Source organism: Calliphora vicina, chromosome 2 (assembly GCF_958450345.1).
Source record: "Calliphora vicina chromosome 2, idCalVici1.1, whole genome shotgun sequence".
Taxonomy (NCBI): Eukaryota; Metazoa; Arthropoda; class Insecta; order Diptera; family Calliphoridae; genus Calliphora; species Calliphora vicina.
In genome coordinates, this window is record NC_088781.1 from 83,713,114 (window position 1) to 83,733,375 (window position 20,262).

The window sequence follows — 20,262 nt, forward strand, 5'->3', positions numbered from 1 at the left end:
ACTGACCGGACACAACTGACCGAAAATCCTATACTGGATATGCGTTTTTATTAGCTGGAGCAGTTTTTTCATACGAATCAAAGAAACAGGCAATTGTGGCACTTAGCAGTACGGATGCTGAGTATATGTCACTCTCGTCTACATCGAAGGAGGCCACATTTTTGAGAAAGCTACTAGGTGATATCAAACTAAATTGTCCAAGGGCCATTGTCATCAATGCAGACAACATTAGTGCAATAAACCTAGTTAAGAATCCGTTATACCATGAGAGGAGTAAGCATATTGATATTAAATATCATATTAGAGATGTCTTCCGCAAAGGTGCCATCGAATTGAATTATTGTTGCAGCTCCGAAAATGTAGCGGATGTCTTCACTAAAAATCTCCCAAGACCGAGCCATGAAAAATTTGTTAAGATGCTTGTATTAATTTGAAATTTATGAATTTTTTTTAAGTGTTCATTGAGGAGGAGTGTTGAAATGGCAACTCTGTTTTGGATGTCAATGCAACACTTTTAAACTTCACACATACACTCACATATATTTTAGTTCTTGCATTTTTCCTTTTGTATAGTTTTCTTTTATTTCATACCATTTTAATGGTAATCTGAATTCCGAACAAAAAACATCTCTTTTATACAGTGTAAGACAAAAATGTGTAAATGATGGTCATATATTTACACTTTGTGACACCATTTTTAAAGTGCAATGTTTATAAAGAAACGTTTTGTGTTTTTTTAAACAATATTTATTAAGGATATTTTAGGACTAAATAAATAAAATATTTCCTTAATTATACTCCAGTAATCTAAAATTTTTTTTTAGTCAAAAGAAAGCTTAAGATATTTTTAGTTCCTTTTAGATATTTTTAGTCCCTTAGTGGGATGCGAGTGGGATATCTATCAAAATAAATATTTTATAACTCAAGAAAAACAATTTTTTAAATTTTTTTGCAAAATCGAAATTTTTTTTGCTCAAAAGAAAGCCTAGGTCCATTCCTTTAAGATATTTTTGGTCGCTTAGTGTGATGCGAGTGGGATATCTATCAAAATAAATATTTTGTAACGCAAGACATAAAATTTTTTAATTTTTTTTGCCAAATCAAAAACTTTTTTGACTTTTTTTAAAATTGACCCTTCCTTTAAGATGGTTTTGGTCGCTAAGTGGGATGCGAGTGGGATATATATCAAAATAAATAACTCGCATCCCACTATGCGTCCAAATAGGTCTTAAAAGTAAAGACCTAAGCTTTCTATTGAGCAAAAAAAAAATTTAAAAGAAGTGCCCATATTGGAAAAAAATTTCGATTTTGCAAAAAAATTTCAAAAATTGTATTTCTTGAGTTATAAAATATTTATTTTGATAGATATCCCACTCACATCCCACTAAGCGACTAAAAATATCTTAAAGGAATGCCCCTAAGCTTTCTTTTGACTAAAACAAAATTTTAAAAAAAGGGCCCATTTTGAAAAAAAATTCGAATTTGCAAAAAAAAAGTCAAACATTTTAAGAGTTTTCACACGCATCCAGATCGCTCACGGCAGCGGAAAAATCATACAGCCAAATAGAGAAAGAAGCACTGGCTCTTATTTTTGCAACCACAAAATTCCATAAAATGATTTTTGGCAGGATGTTTATGTTAAAAACAGACCACAAACATCTCATAAAAACACTGAATCAGACGAATTTGTCATTGCCTCAATACAATTCGAAAATTTTAAGTCAATCAAGTACTTGCTAATAATCTCACAAAAATTCCAATAACCCACATGATGATTAAAGAGCAATCACAAAAGGACCAGACTTTACGTTCAATAATAGAATATTGCCAAAACGGATGGACAAACAACAGTGATATTAATCCAGAACTTCGATCGTATATCCAACGCAAAGAAGCAATTAGTGTCATCGATGGGTGTATCATGGTAGAAGAACGAGTAGTTGTTCCCAAAGTTTATCGCAAACGTCTCCTAAAAGATCTTCACAAGGGACATCCAGGAATTGAACGAACAAAATCTATTGCCTGCAGCTATATGTTTTGGCCTGGGATTGATCAGGATATAAAAGCCTTTATACAACAGTGTGGCCAATGTGCCTCAGTAGCAAAAATGCCAAAAAAAATGTGTTTAGTCCCTGGTCTACACCTGAAAACGCACGGGAGCGCATTCATATAGATTACGCTGGCCCAATCGAAGGATATTATTTCTTGGTTGTGGTCGATGTCTTTTCCAAATGGCCTGAAATAATTCCAACTAAATCTATAACCGCCCAGCAGACAAAATAAATCACCAGCCAAGCGTGTATATAACCAGAAAATGCGTATAAACCTAGATCTTCTCCATCCACCTTCAACATCCCAAAACGCGTTTCATCCAAATGGACATGTCGAACGCATGAAACAACAATATGATAAGAAACACGACGTTATTGAAAAAGAATTTAAGACAGGAGACAAAGTTTACGCCAGTTTTGTCTGGAAATCGGTACAGCGTAGAGGTAACATCATGTATAATGTAAGGCTTGATAACGGCAGGTTGATTCGTGCTCACAAAAATCAACTACGCACAGTGGTATGAGAAAAAAAAAGATGGAAATAAATCTGTAACTTCTAAACCCTTATTCCAATTTGAATGAAATTTCACATGCGCAAAGAGGAAGTGTTGTCGAGTTTAAGTTTTGAATTTGGACCTCATGACCCCACCACGAGCGGGACCATGGGTCCCTAAAGTAGGACACCTTGGGTATGTCCAATTTTAAAAATGATCCTATTGGCAAAAATGCCAACAAAAACTGTGTTTAGTCCCTGGTCTACACCTGAAAACGCACGGGAGCGCATTCATATAGATTACGCTGGCCCAATCGAAGGATATTATTTCTTGGTTGTGGTCGATGTCTTTTCCAAATGGCCTGAAATAGTTCCAACTAAATCTATAACCGCCCAGCAGACAAAAGACATTTTGAATGAAATATTCTCCAGACATGGGCTACCGCGCACAATTGTTTCCGATAACGGAACTCAATTCAAAAATACACCGTTTCAAGAATTCACTACATCCAGAGGTATTCATCAACTTTTCTCCAGTCCATATTACCCGATGTCAAATGGGCAAGCTGAGATATTCGTGGACACATTCAAAAGAGCGTTAAAAAAAACTGCATGAGGAGGGTAATATACTGAAAAACTTAAAAACATTTCTTTAGTGTTACCGATCCACACCAAATCGATACTGCAACAATAATAAATCACCTGCCAAGCGTGTATATAACCAGAAAATGCGTATAAACCTAGATCTTCTCCATCCACCTTCAACATCCCAAAACGCGTTTCATCCAAATGGACATGTCGAACGCATGAAACAACAATATGATAAGAAACACGGCGTTATTGAAAAAGAATTTAAGACAGGAGACAAAGTTTACGCCAGTCTTCATGTACTCAATAACAGTTTTGTCTGGAAATCGGTACAGCGTAGAGGTAACATCATGTATAATGTAAGGCTTGATAACGGCAGGTTGATTCGTGCTCACAAAAATCAACTACGCACAGTGGTATGAGAAAAAAAAAGATGGAAATAAATCTGTAACTTCTAAACCCTTATTCCAATTTGAATGAAATTTCACATGCGCAAAGAGGAAGTGTTGTCGAGTTTAAGTTTTGAATTTGGACCTCATGACCCCACCACGAGCGGGACCATGGGTCCCTAAAGTAGGACACCTTGGGTATGTCCAATTTTAAAAATGATCCTATTTCTTCGTTTGTGTTCCGATTTCAAAAAACTTACATATATAGAATCTTCTCATCGAGCACTACATATTAGACCGTCTCACTTTTCATTTTTTTTCGAAATTCCTTCAGGCACATCGACTTTCTTAATCTACTCTAAAAACCAAGAATTTTGGTGTATAACACTTAAATATTGGTGAACGGGAAGTGGTCTCTCAAATCGTTTTTTTTGCTTACCTTTTCTTATATAAAAATTGAACAAGGCAAAATGCTTATATTCTGTAAATGCAGTTTGGTAGGAAATTTTAAAATAAAGATTTTGGTGTAAATAACAGTAGCATTCTGTTAAGAAAAACTGCAGTTTTAGTTGAAATGACTTAAGTTTTTATTTGTAAATTTGCTTCGATTTCATAAATACATTAATATAAAGTAAAAAGAGATTGCTGTTTTTTTATTTTTTAAAATTTGCTAAAAGTGTAGTTTTGTTGGACGAAATGGCATCCGCTTTAAAAGTTCAAATTTTTAAAGGACGGTCAAAGGGAATCCCGCAATTCCTAAAAATTGGAGCGAAAATCCCAAAAATAGTATTTTTACAATTTTTCCATCGGGGCTGAGAAAATGCTTTAGGGTTAAATAAGGTACACATTGAAGTTTCCAAAGATGCTTTCCGTTTTCTTATCCGAGCTTTGGGATTTTAGAACATGTGGCCCAAAGGTGAAATATTGATAAAAAAATTTGTTAAATTCCGAAGGTCGTAGGGGCGGCATATTTGAAAAATAGGACATGTTTTTTATACCAAAATGTTCTCCGTAAATATACTTTAGAGAAAGTCATAAATTTGTTATATGTTCTTAAAGAAAGTTTTTTTTTTTAACAAAGAAAGAGTAAAGTCACCTTTTCGCCCAAAAAAACAGCAAAAATCTACTATTTTTAAAATTTTTAAATTGAAAATCGTTTATTTTTCAATCCATGATTGATATTGCTCTAACATCTTTTGTATGTTATTGGCGATTTAGTTGTCTAAGTAACGCAAAAAAATTCGAGTCAATTCGGTCCAAAAATACGACCTATATATTTAAAAAAGCGGACCATGGAGGAGGTATGGCAAAATTTAAAAATTTAAATTTTGAAATGCCTATAACTCGAAAATTATAAGCGACAAATAGAACACGTAAGCACGTTTTTCAAGACCTAGCCAAGCGCTTTCCAAAAATCAGATGGGAAACAAGAAATGGAACGTGTTTAAAAATTTTACATGTCGATGGTACCCTACTTTGAGACCCCATGGCGCCGTCCCTGGAGCATTTGTAGTGCGCATTTTAAAACATTAAACTTGAATACTCCTTGGCTACTCTCATGTCAAATTTTATCCCGATCGGACCAGCAGTTTAGAAATGCCAGATTTATTTCCAAAAAATGCTGATTCTGCCCACTGTGTAGTGATGGAAAACAGTGAGCAAAATGATTTGATTCAAGTCTTTTTAGCATTTTCCCAAAATGCACCCAAACTGCAACAAAAGTACAATTTGAACAAATTTGAAAAAATAAAAAACCAACATCAACTCTTCTTACTTTATATTAATGTACTTAGGAAATTGATGAAAATTTACAAATAAACAACTTTAGTCATTTCATCATTTCAACTAAAACTGCAGATTTTCTTAACAGAATGCTACTGTTATTTACATCAGGATCTTCATTTTAAAATTTCCTACCATACTCCAATAAAAAAAATTAACCTCGTTCAATTTTTATATAAGAAAAGGTAAGCAAAAATTAAAAAAAATGATAAATTTGTATTTGAAAATATGAATATGTAATGCTATGAATAAAAAACCATCGAACAAAATGGTCATAAAATTGCTTTAAGAAACATTTAGGAAATTTAATTAGCTTTCTAATGCATGTAATTAGGTTCAAATCCGTTAAGAAGTGCTTGAGTTAGAAGCAAATTACTAAAGAATGATATTTTAATTTTTTGGAAAAAATGCATTTTGCCTAAAAAAACGAAAAAGCGATTTGAGAGACCACTTCCCGTTTATCCATATTTAAGTGTTATACACCAAAATTCTTGGTTTTTAGAGTAGATTCAGAAAATCGATGTGCCTGAAGGAATTTCGAAAAAAGTGTAAAAACTGAGACGGTCTACTACATATCTATCAATTATCTTTTATAGTTAAGAGATATTCGCATTTGAAAATTAAATTTTCAACATTTTCACCCACCCTACTCCAGTTTTTTGATGACCGCGGTTCCAAATATTTTTCGATTTTCTCCACTTTTTTATAGGATTAACAACATACACTGAATCAATTAAGTCTCCGTACAGACATACTCATAATATAAACTAGCAATTTATGGTCACTTTTCAATACATATTTAAAACTTTTTTTAATTCATTTTATAAAAAATCTTATAAACTAGAAATCAACATAAAAAAATACAAACGTTTTCCTTAAAAACATAAAAATTTACATAAATTCAATAATTGTACGAAAAGTATCACCAAAAAAGTCTCCGTACTTAACCGTTTTATGGCAAGGAATCCCAATATTAAACTTAATTGCATTTAATATGTGGTAGGTCATCCTTTCTAAGCAATTGCATCATTTTAATGGCTGTGCATGGAATGGACCAGCTTTGTTGTCAGGGAATCCAAAAATAAGCAAATTTTAATGGATAGAAAGAAAATTATTATTAACTTGCAAAATGAAGGAAAAAATCTAACCGAAGTCATGGATATTGTAAAAAGACCACGCTCTTCCATTCAGTACGTTATTCAACAGTTCAAAAAAACCGGAACAATGGCAAATAAACAAAGAACTGACCATCCAAGAAAAATAGACCACCACTTAGAGAGAAGAATTGTACGATTTGTAGAAGGTAATCCAAAAATTAACGCATATTTATTTTTAGCTTGTTCTAAGAAGGGCAACCCGTGCCGACTTAGCGATTAAGTTTTAAGGTGCATTTAAAGGAGAAAAAATTAATTTTTTTCAGTTTTTGTAAAAATTTTGCCATTCAATAATTTTAATGAAATTACACAGTTACGTAGATTTTTCTATTTAAAATAAAAACAAATTTTGAAATTTGTTATCAGGTATTCCGCAATTTCCAAAAAAGACTTGAAAATCCCAAAAATGGGATTTTTTCGTTTTTTGCCTATAATATCACTATGCAACAAATGAAGACTTTTGGAAAAACACAAGATCATGACAGTATAGGTTCGACTCTACTACCAAAGGGTAGTAAAACCCTATACTCAGTTTGTCCATTTTGGTGACCGATTTTTTTTTATGGGCCCCCAAAGTTTCTGATAATCAGTGGGGCCTTTAAAAAAGGTGTCATCAGTTTTTGGTTAACAGCTAATTCAGACTTGATGATACGGCTTAACTTTATATGGCAATAATATAGCTAAGAGTCCGCCAAATAAATTTTCTTAAAATTTGTATCCAAAAAATAGCTTTTTCGTGCACTTTTGTTGAAAAAATATAGGAAGAACAATTTTTTTTTTACTTTTTTTAAAATAACTTCCAGGGACTCCTAATTTTTCAATAACAATATTTTGCAAAGTTGTAGCTACGGTAAATCTGAATAACTCTTGTGAACATATCAATGCAATCCGAACATATCTAGGCATTCTTAATAGCTGTCGAAAATCACTTTGTAGCTCAAAAATTTTAGTTTTTTACTATTTTTTGACTCTAAAACAAAAATTTTTTGTTAAAAAATGTATGTTCAAATGTATACTTCTCTATTGTGCTGAAATAACGAAGAATGGGCAAATCATTATCGGTATGATCCGGGCGCATCACTTTATCCAATCTTGATCACGCAAGACCGGCTTGATGCAAGATATGAAAAAACATCAAAATTTTTGAAAGTGGGCAAGGTTTGTGGAGCTTCTGAAGAGTAAATGTAAGCTTTTTATATAAGTTTTTGATATCGGTGGAAACCCCATGACTTGGAGATTGACATTTTAGTGAAATAAATAAATTTTGTGTTTTTTCGGACGTATTTTACCTTAAAAACTAACAATATTATAAAATGGTGATTTTCCATCAAGAAAAATAAAAACTTTGAATTAATGTAAAATTTGAACAGTTTTAGACATCACAATAAAATTTGGAAGTAATATAGACTTAAATGTTCTTAAGTCAATGGCATCACCAATGTTGCCATTCTTTGTTTTCAAACATCGAAATTCCTAAAACGGGGAAAATGTGTTCCAAAAACTGAGTTTTTTTTAGCAAATAGCCCACTTTGACGTTATTTACAGTATGATAGTAAAAGCGTTTTGTATATATATAAACAATATATGGGGCTATACAAATATGACGAGCTTTTGAGAATCGGTGCTTTGCGTTTTTAGAATTTTTTAATCAAACCTAAAATTTTGTTTCAAAATTGGCCAAGTTTGGATAGGGCTGGGAGGTACAGTGTCCGCTTAAGTTAGTCAAATTTTTCTTTATACGTTTTTGCATTAAGTTCTTTTTCCAGATCATAAAAATGTATATAGTCCCGAAGGAAATTAGTTTTTTTATAAAAGAAAAAATATGGGTACTTTTTTGGGAAAAAACTTAAAAAACACACGCATACAAAGTTTAAATATATAAAAAGATGCTTCAACTTTGGATGCGTGTAACTTTTTGTAGGGACGAAATAATTGTTATCAGGTATGTTTTATTTTCTTTAGAATTTTATCGCAAATATACGTCATATATAAAAAAATAAATTTCGACCTTTCGTAGGCTTATCATATAGAAAATACGAAAAAAAGATCGAGCAAAATTTAAAAAAAAATTAAACCTAAATATCTCCTGAACTAAAAGAGATCACCTACAGATAAAAGCATATTTTTGTAGACCTTTCCAAGCACTATCTACATTTTAAATTTCAGCACATTCGGATCATAAATGGCTTTTTGGCTATTTTTTTTTAAAATGTGTGGCATTGAGGGTCCACTCACTGATCCCCATTCCAAACACCTCAGCCGAGTAAATAATACAGCACAACATAGAAGTGTGTACTTGATCATACTATTTTAACAAAAAAATCTTTGTTTTAGCGTCAAAAAATAGTAAAAACTAAAATTGTTAAGGTACAAAGTGATCTTTATGTGCTATTTAGAGTGACTAGACACGTTCAGAATGCATTGATATGTTCTCAAGAGTTGTTCAACTTTACCGTAGCTACAACTTTGCTAAATATTGTTATTGAAAAATTAGGAGACCCTGGAAGTTATTCTAAAAAAAGTAAAAAAAATAATTTTTCTTCCTATATTTTTTCAACAAAAGTGCACGAAAAAGCTATTTTTTGGAAAAAAATTTAACAAAATTTATTTGGGGGACTTTTAGCTATATTATTGTCATATAAAGTTAAGTCGTATCACAAAGTCTGAATTAGCTGTTAACCAAAAATTGATGACACCTTTTTTAGAGGCCCCACTGATTTTCAGAAACTTTGGGGGCCCATAAAAAAAAATTGGTCACCAAAATGGACAAACTGAGTATAGGGTTTTACTACCCTTTGGTAGTAGAGTCGAACCTATATAGTCATTATCGTGTGTTTTTTTCACTGTTGCACTGTGTATCCATACCAGGGGCGGGGTTATCGGAACCCTTTACAAAATAATTAGGAACATATTGGGCCATCTAAAATCGGTTATTATATTTTGATATCGACTATGCGATTTGAGAATTTTTGCTCTAAAGTTGAATTTTATATAAAAAATAGGTATTTTTTGAATGGACCTGGTCCCCTAGGTATCAAAAATTATATATTTTTTTCATTTAAAATATTTGATGTAAAGTAAGCTTTTAAAAAGTACAAATTCATTATACTTCCTCTTAGACATTTTTTAGATAACATATAAGAATAAAAGTGCTTTTTTCCCCAAAAAAATAGCGAAAAATCGCCTTTTTTATTTTTTTAAATTCAAATGCATGTAAGTTTGTTTAGAATAAGAGAATAGGGAAAAAAGAAAAAAGAAAAATTTCCCGGGGAATTGTTATTACTTGGGAATTGTTATTCATAATTGGGCTGATATAGATGGAATTAGCGGTATAATGTAAAAATTTGATTATGTTGTTGGTCTGTATTTATACTGTAGCATAAACCATATGTCAACTATACCGACAGAATATTGAAATGCAAAAGAATTAATATCATATTACAGAAACGACAAAACAGTAAACACTTTGTGTGTTGTACTAATCGTTACTTAATTTGTATGTGATTCTTGCGTTCAATGTTCTGTCCCACTGCTACATTCTCCACTTTAGGTTAAAATGCAATGTAAGCATTAATTTAGTATATAATCAATAAAATTTTAATAAATGGACACACTTTGCATTACCAACTCAGAGCTGTAATTTAGCTCGAGCAAAGTGGTATAAAAATAAAATAACTTTTGATTTTCTTCTCTTATATGGCGATCCTGCCAGCCTTTTGGAGTGTTTGAAAAATAAAAAGCACCCAAAAGAGTATTAAAAAAAAGTCCTTTGGAGTGCATTTTCAAAAAGAAAGCACCTAAAGTAATCTTTTATTTACACCAGTCTTTTGGAGTGCTTAACAAACAAAAAAGAGCACCCAAAAGAAATCTTGTGGTTCCTGGCGGACAGCCAAGTCTCCGCCAGAAGTCTGTACGGCCAAAAGTACAGAATTGGAACGTCTGGACCAAAGGCAATTACGCTTGAGGAGTATATGAAAAGAAAAAAACCAGCCCAGCCAACCAAAGATCTTGCCAAATTTCCAGTAACCACAAAACCCAAACGCAGGGGTGGTTTTAAAGCCAGACTGAGAAGGGAGAAGGCGATCCTAATCCGATTGCTGAACCAGGATCCTCCACCTCCATGGGACCAAGCGTCCTCAATGTGGATAAAGATCGAGAGGATTGATCTCCTTTTAAAAAGTAAAATAAAAAAAACAAAAACAAAAAAATAAATAATAATAATAGTTTAAGAAAATAACTGTGCATTCAGTTGCACGTTTAGGTCAGTAGGCGTTAACCGCCATTTGACAAAAATTTAACAACAAAATATAAAAAAAAATAAAATATATATATGGGGCATTTCATGTCAAGTGAACCAACTTTTGAAATCGATGTCTTCCGATCGGGATGAAATTTGCACCAAGGTTAGCTCTATTGGATAGTAACTCAGACACAACAACATCGGTCGAGAACTCTCTGAGTTATAGGGGGTAAAATTTTGACAATTTGGTCAAACAGGGGTTTTTTCTTATCCATGTAACTTATTACCTATTGTTCTTAGCAAAATGTGTCCCAAATAGTATAGATAGCTATTTCTTCGATCTTTCGAAAAAAAATATTTAAAAAAAAAAATAAAAAATTTTTAATATTTTTTTTCCGAAATCAAAAACTTTTTTGACTTTTTTTTAAAATACGTCCTTTTTTTTTTTTTTTTTTTTTTTTTCTTAAAATAAAGTTTAGATATTTTCCTTGAACACCTACTTGGTCGCTTAGTGGGATGCGAGTGGGATATCTATCAAAATAAATATTTTGTAACTCAAAACATAAAATTTTTGACTTTTTTTGCAAAATCAAAAACTTTGTTGACTTTTTTTTTTCAAAATGGACCCTTTTTTAATCTTTTTTTTTTAGGTCAAACAAAAGCTTAGATATTATCCTTGAAGACCCTTTTGGTCGCTTAGTGGGATGCGAGTGGGATATCTATCAAAATAAATATTTTTTAACTCAAGACTTACAATTTTTGACTTTTTTTTTTGCAAATACGATTTTTTTTCCAAATGGTCCCTTTTTTTAAAATTTTTTTTGTAGTCAAAAGAAAGCTTAGGTCCATTCCTTTAAGATATTTTTAGTCCCTTAGTGGGATGCGAGTGGGATATCTATCAAAATAAATATTTTGTAACGCAAGACATACAATTTTTTAATTTTTTTTTGCAAAATCAAAATTTTTTTCCAATATGGGCCCTTTTTTAATTTTTTTTTTTGCTCAAAAGAAAGCCTAGGTCCATTCCTTTAAGATATTTTTAGTCCCTTAGTGGGATGCGAGTGGGATATCTATCAAAATAAATATTTTGTAACAATTTTTTAATTTTTTTTTGCAAAATCGAAATTTTTTTCCAATATGGGACTTTTTTTTAAAAATTTTTTTTTTGCTCAAAAGAAAGCTTAGGTCTTTTCCTTTAAGACCTATTTTGTCACTTAGGAAGATGTGAGTAGGATATCTATTAAAATAAAAATGTTGTAACTCAAGACATTCAATTATTGACTTTTTTTTTGCAAATTCGAATTTTTTTTCAAAATGGGCCCTTTTTTAAAAATTTTTTTTTAGTCAAAAGAAAGCTTAGGTCCATTCCTTTAAGATATTTTAGGTCCCTTAGTGGGATACGAGTGGGATATCTATCAAAATAAATATTTTGTAACTCAAGATATACAATTTTTGATTTTTTGGCAAAATCAAAAACTTTTTTGACTTTTTTTTAAAATGGGCCCTTTTTGTAATTTTTTTTTTTTGCTATAAAGAAAGCTTAGGCCTATTCCTTTAAGATGGTTTTGATCGCTTAGTGGGATGCGAGTGGGATATATATCAAAATAAATGTTTTGTAACTCAAGACATACAATTTTTGTGTTAAAACATTTATTTTGATAGATATCCCACTCGCATCCCACTAAGGGACTAAAAATATCTTAAAGGAATGGACCTAGGCTTTCTTTTGAGCAAAAAAAAAATTAAAAAAGGGCCCATATTGGAAAAAAATTTTGATTTTGCAAAAAAAAATTAAAAAATTGTATGTCTTGCGTTACAAAATATTTATTTTGATAGATATCCCACTCGCATCCCACTAAGGGACTAAAAATATCTTAAAGGAATGGACCTAAGCTTTCTTTTGACTACAAAAAAAATTTTAAAAAAAGGGCCCATTTGGAAAAAAAATCGTATTTGCAAAAAAAAAAGTCAAAAATTGTAAGTCTTGAGTTAAAAAATATTTATTTTGATAGATATCCCACTCGCATCCCACTAAGCGACCAAAAGGGTCTTCAAGGATAATATCTAAGCTTTTGTTTGACCTAAAAAAAAGATTAAAAAAGGGTCCATTTTGAAAAAAAAAAGTCAACAAAGTTTTTGATTTTGCAAAAAAAGTCAAAAATTTTATGTTTTGAGTTACAAAATATTTATTTTGATAGATATCCCACTCGCATCCCACTAAGCGACCAAGTAGGTGTTCAAGGAAAATATCTAAACTTTATTTTAAGAAAAAAAAAAAAAAAAAAAAAAGGACGTATTTTAAAAAAAAGTCAAAAAAGTTTTTGATTTCGGAAAAAAAATATTAAAAATTTTTTATTTTTTTTTTTAAATATTTTTTTTCGAAAGATCGAAGAAATAGCTATCTATACTATTTGGGACACATTTTGCTAAGAACAATAGGTAATAAGTTACATGGATAAGAAAAAACCCCTGTTTGACCAAATTGTCAAAATTTTACCCCCTATAACTCAGAGAGTTCTCGACCGATGTATATGGGGCATTTCACGTCAAGTGAACTAACTTTTGAAATCGATGTCTTCCGATCGCGATGAAATTTGCACCAATGTTAGTTCTATTGGATAGTAATTCGGACACCATTTTTCAACAAGATCGGTCAAGAACTCTCTGAGTTATAGGAGGTCAAAATTTGACATTTTGGCCAAACAGGTGTTTTTTTATCCATATAATTTATTACCTATTGTTCTTAGAAAAATGTGTCCCGAATAGTTTAGATAGCTATTTATGCAATCTTTCGAAAAAAAAAATTTAATAAAATATTTTTGATTTTTTTTTTTTAAATCAAAAATATTTTTGACTTTTTTTTCAAAATGGGCCCTTTTTATTTTTTTTTTAATTTTTTTAAGAAAGCTTAGGTCTTTTCCTAAGCGACATATATGGTCGCTTAGTGGGATGCGAGTGGGATATCTATCAAAAAAAATATTTTGTAACTCAAGATTTAAAATTTTTGAATTTTTTTGCAAAATCAAAAACTTTGTTGACTTTTTTTAAAAAAATGGACCCATTTTTTAATTTTTTTTTTTTGCTCAGAAGAAAGCTTATGTGTTTTCCTTTAACACCCTTTTTGTCGCTTAGTGGGATGCGAGTGGGATATCTATAAAAAAAATGTTTTGTAACTCAAGACATACAATTTTTTACTTTTTTTTGAAAAATCAAAACCTTTTTGACTTTTTTTTCCAAAATGGACTCTTTTTTATTAATTTTTTTTCCTCAAAAGAAAGCTTAGGTCTTTTCCTTTAAAACCTTTTTGGTCGCTTAGTGGGATGCGAGTGGGATATCTATCAAAATAAATGTTTTGTAACTCAAGACAAAGGTTTTTAAATTTGCACTATTTCAATTTGTTTCATATTTGTGTGTAAACCTTAAAAATTAAACTTACGCAGAGAAACTAGACACATTAGCCTTTCCGATGGTATGTAACATACCCAACTAAAATTTCATAGCCTCGATACTGTAATACCCATAATATGTTAACCTCAGGAATAAAAATCACTTTTTTTTCTATGGAAATGTTGAATAATTTAATTTGGTTATTTATTTGTAATAATAATTAATTTAATATATAATAATAATAATAATAATAATAATAATAATAATAATAATAATAATAATAATAATAATAATAATAATAATAATAATAATAATAATAATAATAATAATAATAATAATAATAATAATAATAATAATAATAATAATAATAATAATAATAATAATAATAATAATAATAATAATAATAATAATAATAATAATAATAATAATAATAACAATAATAATAATAATAATAATAATAACAATAATAATAATAATAATAATAACAATAATAATAATAATAATAACAATAATAATAATAATAATAATAATAATAATAATAATAATAATAATAATAATAATAATAATAATAATAATAATAATAATAATAATAATAATAATAATAATAATAATAATAATAATAATAATAATAATAATAATAATAATAATAATAATAATAATAATAATAATAATAATAATAATAATAATAATAATAATAATAATAATAATAATAATAATAATAATAATAATAATAATAATAATAATAATAATAATAATAATAATAATAATAATAATAATAATAATAATAATAATAATAATAATAATAATAATAATAATAATAATAATAATAATAATAATAATAATAATAATAATAATAATAATAATAATAATAATAATAATAATAATAATAATAATAATAATAATAATAATAATAATAATAATAATAATAATAATAATAATAATAATAATAATAATAATAATAATAATAATAATAATAATAATAATAATAATAATAATAATAATAATAATAATAATAATAATAATAATAATAATAATAATAATAATAATAATAATAATAATAATAATAATAATAATAATAATAATAATAATAATAATAATAATAATAATAATAATAATAATAATAATAATAATAATAATAATAATAATAATAATAATAATAATAATAATAATAATAATAATAATAATAATAATAATAATAATAATAATAATAATAATAATAATAATAATAATAATAATAATAATAATAATAATAATAATAATAATAATAATAATAATAATAATAATAATAATAATAATAATAATAATAATAATAATAATAATAATAATAATAATAATAATAATAATAATAATAATAATAATAATAATAATAATAATAATAATAATAATAATAATAATAATAATAATAATAATAATAATAATAATAATAATAATAATAATAATAATAATAATAATAATAATAATAATAATAATAATAATAATAATAATAATAATAATAATAATAATAATAATAATAATAATAATAATAATAATAATAATAATAATAATAATAATAATAACAATAATAATAATAATAATAATAATAATAATAATAATAATAATAATAATAATAATAATAATAATAATAATAATAATAATAATAATAATAATAATAATAATAATAATAATAATAATAATAATAATAATAATAATAATAATAATAATAATAATAATAATAATAATAATAATAATAATAATAATAATAATAATAATAATAATAATAATAATAATAATAATAATAATAATAATAATAATAATAATAATAATAATAATAATAATAATAATAATAATAATAATAATAATAATAATAATAATAATAATAATAATAATAATAATAATAATAATAATAATAATAATAATAATAATAATAATAATAATAATAATAATAATAATAATAATAATAATAATAATAATAATAATAATAATAATAATAATAATAATAATAATAATAATAATAATAATAATAATAATAATAATAATAATAATAATAATAATAATAATAATAATAATAATAATAATAATAATAATAATAATAATAATAATAATAATAATAATAATAATAATAATAATAATAATAATAATAATAATAATAATAATAATAATAATAATAATAATAATAATAATAATAATAATAATAATAATAATAATAATAATAATAATAATAATAATAATAATAATAATAATAATAATAATAATAATAATAATAATAATAATAATAATAATAATAATAATAATAATAATAATAATAATAATAATAATAATAATAATAATAATAATAATAATAATAATAATAATAATAATAATAATAATAATAATAATAATAATAATAATAATAATAATAATAATAATAATAATAATAATAATAATAATAATAATAATAATAATAATAATAATAATAATAATAATAATAATAATAATAATAATAATAATAATAATAATAATAATAATAATAATAATAATAATAATAATAATAATAATAATAATAATAATAATAATAATAATAATAATAATAATAATAATAATAATAATAATAATAATAATAATAATAATAATAATAATAATAATAATAATAATAATAATAATAATAATAATAATAATATAATAATAATAATAATAATAATAATAATAATAATAATAATAATAATAATAAATAATAATAATAATAATAATAATAATAATAATAATAATAATAATAATAATAATAATAATAATAATAATAATAATAATAATAATAATAATAATAATAATAATAATAATAATAATAATAATAATAATAATAATAATAATAATAATAATAATAATAATAATAATAATAATAATAATAATAATAATAATAATAATAATAATAATAATAATAATAATAATAATAATAATAATAATAATAATAATAATAATAATAATAATAATAATAATAATAATAATAATAATAATAATAATAATAATAATAATAATAATAATAATAATAATAATAATAATAATAATAATAATAATAATAATAATAATAATAATAATAATAATAATAATAATAATAATAATAATAATAATAATAATAATAATAATAATAATAATAATAATAATAATAATAATAATAATAATAATAATAATAATAATAATAATAATAATAATAATAATAATAATAATAATAATAATAATAATAATAATAATAATAATAATAATAATAATAATAATAATAATAATAATAATAATAATAATAATAATAATAATAATAATAATAATAATAATAATAATAATAATAATAATAATAATAATAATAATAATAATAATAATAATAATAATAATAATAATAATAATAATAATAATAATAATAATAATAATAATAATAATAATAATAATAATAATAATAATAATAATAATAATAATAATAATAATAATAATAATAATAATAATAATAATAATAATAATAATAATAATAATAATAATAATAATAATAATAATAATAATAATAATAATAATAATAATAATAATAATAATAATAATAATAATAATAATAATAATAATAATAATAATAATAATAATAATAATAATAATAATAATAATAATAATAATAATAATAATAATAATAATAATAATAATAATAATAATAATAATAATAATAATAATAATAATAATAATAATAATAATAATAATAATAATAATAATAATAATAATAATAATAATAATAATAATAATAATAATAATAATAATAATAATAATAATAATAATAATAATAATAATAATAATAATAATAATAATAATAATAATAATAATAATAATAATAATAATAATAATAATAATAATAATAATAATAATAATAATAATAATAATAATAATAATAATAATAATAATAATATAATAATAATAATAATAATAATAATAATAATAATAATAATAATAATAATAATAATAATAATAATAATAATAATAATAATAATAATAATAATAATAATAATAATAATAATAATAATAATAATAATAATAATAATAATAATAATAATAATAATAATAATAATAATAATAATAATAATAATAATAATAATAATAATAATAATAATAATAATAATAATAATAATAATAATAATAATAATAATAATAATAATAATAATAATAATAATAATAATAATAATAATAATAATAATAATAATAATAATAATAATAATAATAATAATAATAATAATAATAATAATAATAATAATAATAATAATAATAATAATAATAATAATAATAATAATAATAATAATAATAATAATAATAATAATAATAATAATAATAATAATAATAATAATAATAATAATAATAATAATAATAATAATAATAATAATAATAATAATAACAATAATAATAACAATAATAATAATAATAATAATAATAATAATAATAATAATAATAATAACAACAATAATAATAATAATAATAATAATAATAATAATAATAATAATAATAATAATAATAATAATAATAATAATAATAATAATAATAATAATAATAATAATAATAATAATAATAATAATAATAATAATAATAATAATAATAATAATAATAATAATAATAATAATAATAATAATAATAATAATAATAATAATAATAATAATAATAATAATAATAATAATAATAATAATAATAATAATAATAATAATAATAATAATAATAATAATAATAATAATAATAATAATAATAATAATAATAATAATAATAATAATAATAATAATAATAATAATAATAATAATAATAATAATAATAATAATAATAATAATAATAATAATAATAATAATAATAATAATAATAATAATAATAATAATAATAATAATAATAATAATAATAATAATAATAATAATAATAATAATAATAATAATAATAATAATAATAATAATAATAATAATAATAATAATAATAATAATAATAATAATAATAATAATAATAATAATAATAATAATAATAATAATAATAATAATAATAATAATAATAATAATAATAATAATAATAATAATAATAATAATAATAATAATAATAATAATAATAATAATAATAATAATAATAATAATAATAATAATAATAATAATAATAATAATAATAATAATAATAATAATAATAATAATAATAATAATAATAATAATAATAATAATAATAATAATAATAATAATAATAATAATAATAATAATAATAATAATAATAATAATAATAATAATAATAATAATAATAATAATAATAATAATAATAATAATAATAATAATAATAATAATAATAATAATAATAATAATAATAATAATAATAATAATAATAATAATAATAATAATAATAATAATAATAATAATAATAATAATAATAATAATAATAATAATAATAATAATAATAATAATAATAATAATAATAATAATAATAATAATAATAATAATAATAATAATAATAATAATAATAATAATAATAATAATAATAATAATAATAATAATAATAATAATAATAATAATAATAATAATAATAATAATAATAATAATAATAATAATAATAATAATAATAATAATAATAATAATAATAATAATAATAATAATAATAATAATAATAATAATAATAATAATAATAATAATAATAATAATAATAATAATAATAATAATAATAATAATAATAATAATATAATAATAATAATAATAATAATAATAATAATAATAATAATAATAATAATAATAATAATAATAATAATAATAATAATAATAATAATAATAATAATAATAATAATAATAATAATAATAATAATAATAATAATAATAATAATAATAATAATAATAATAATAATAATAATAATAATAATAATAATAATAATAATAATAATAATAATAATAATAATAATAATAATAATAATAATAATAATAATAATAATAATAATAATAATATAATAATAATAATAATAATAATAATAATAATAATAATAATAATAATAATAATAATAATAATAATAATAATAATAATAATAATAATAATAATAATAATAATAATAATAATAATAATAATAATAATAATAATAATAATAATAATAATAATAATAATAATAATAATAATATAATAATAATAATAATAATAATAATAATAATAATAATAATAATAATAATAATAATAATAATAATAATAATAATAATAATAATAATAATAATAA

General features: G+C 22.1%; 2 protein-coding genes across 2 annotated transcripts; both read left to right on the top strand.

The window, feature by feature from the left end:
• Window positions 1-15,158: 15,158 nt before the first annotated feature.
• Window positions 15,159-15,995, top strand: LOC135950923 (probable serine/threonine-protein kinase clkA; the record flags this gene model as incomplete). The annotated part of the gene is made up of 1 exon (XM_065500449.1): window positions 15,159-15,995. A coding segment is annotated over one exon (837 nt), but the record flags the coding sequence as incomplete, so codon positions are not given.
• A 1,239-nt stretch (window positions 15,996-17,234) lies between these two features.
• On the top strand, window positions 17,235-17,819 carry LOC135950925 (uncharacterized protein DDB_G0287625-like; the record flags this gene model as incomplete). Its single annotated transcript, XM_065500450.1, has 1 exon — window positions 17,235-17,819. A coding segment is annotated over one exon (585 nt), but the record flags the coding sequence as incomplete, so codon positions are not given.
• Window positions 17,820-20,262: the final 2,443 nt, after the last annotated feature.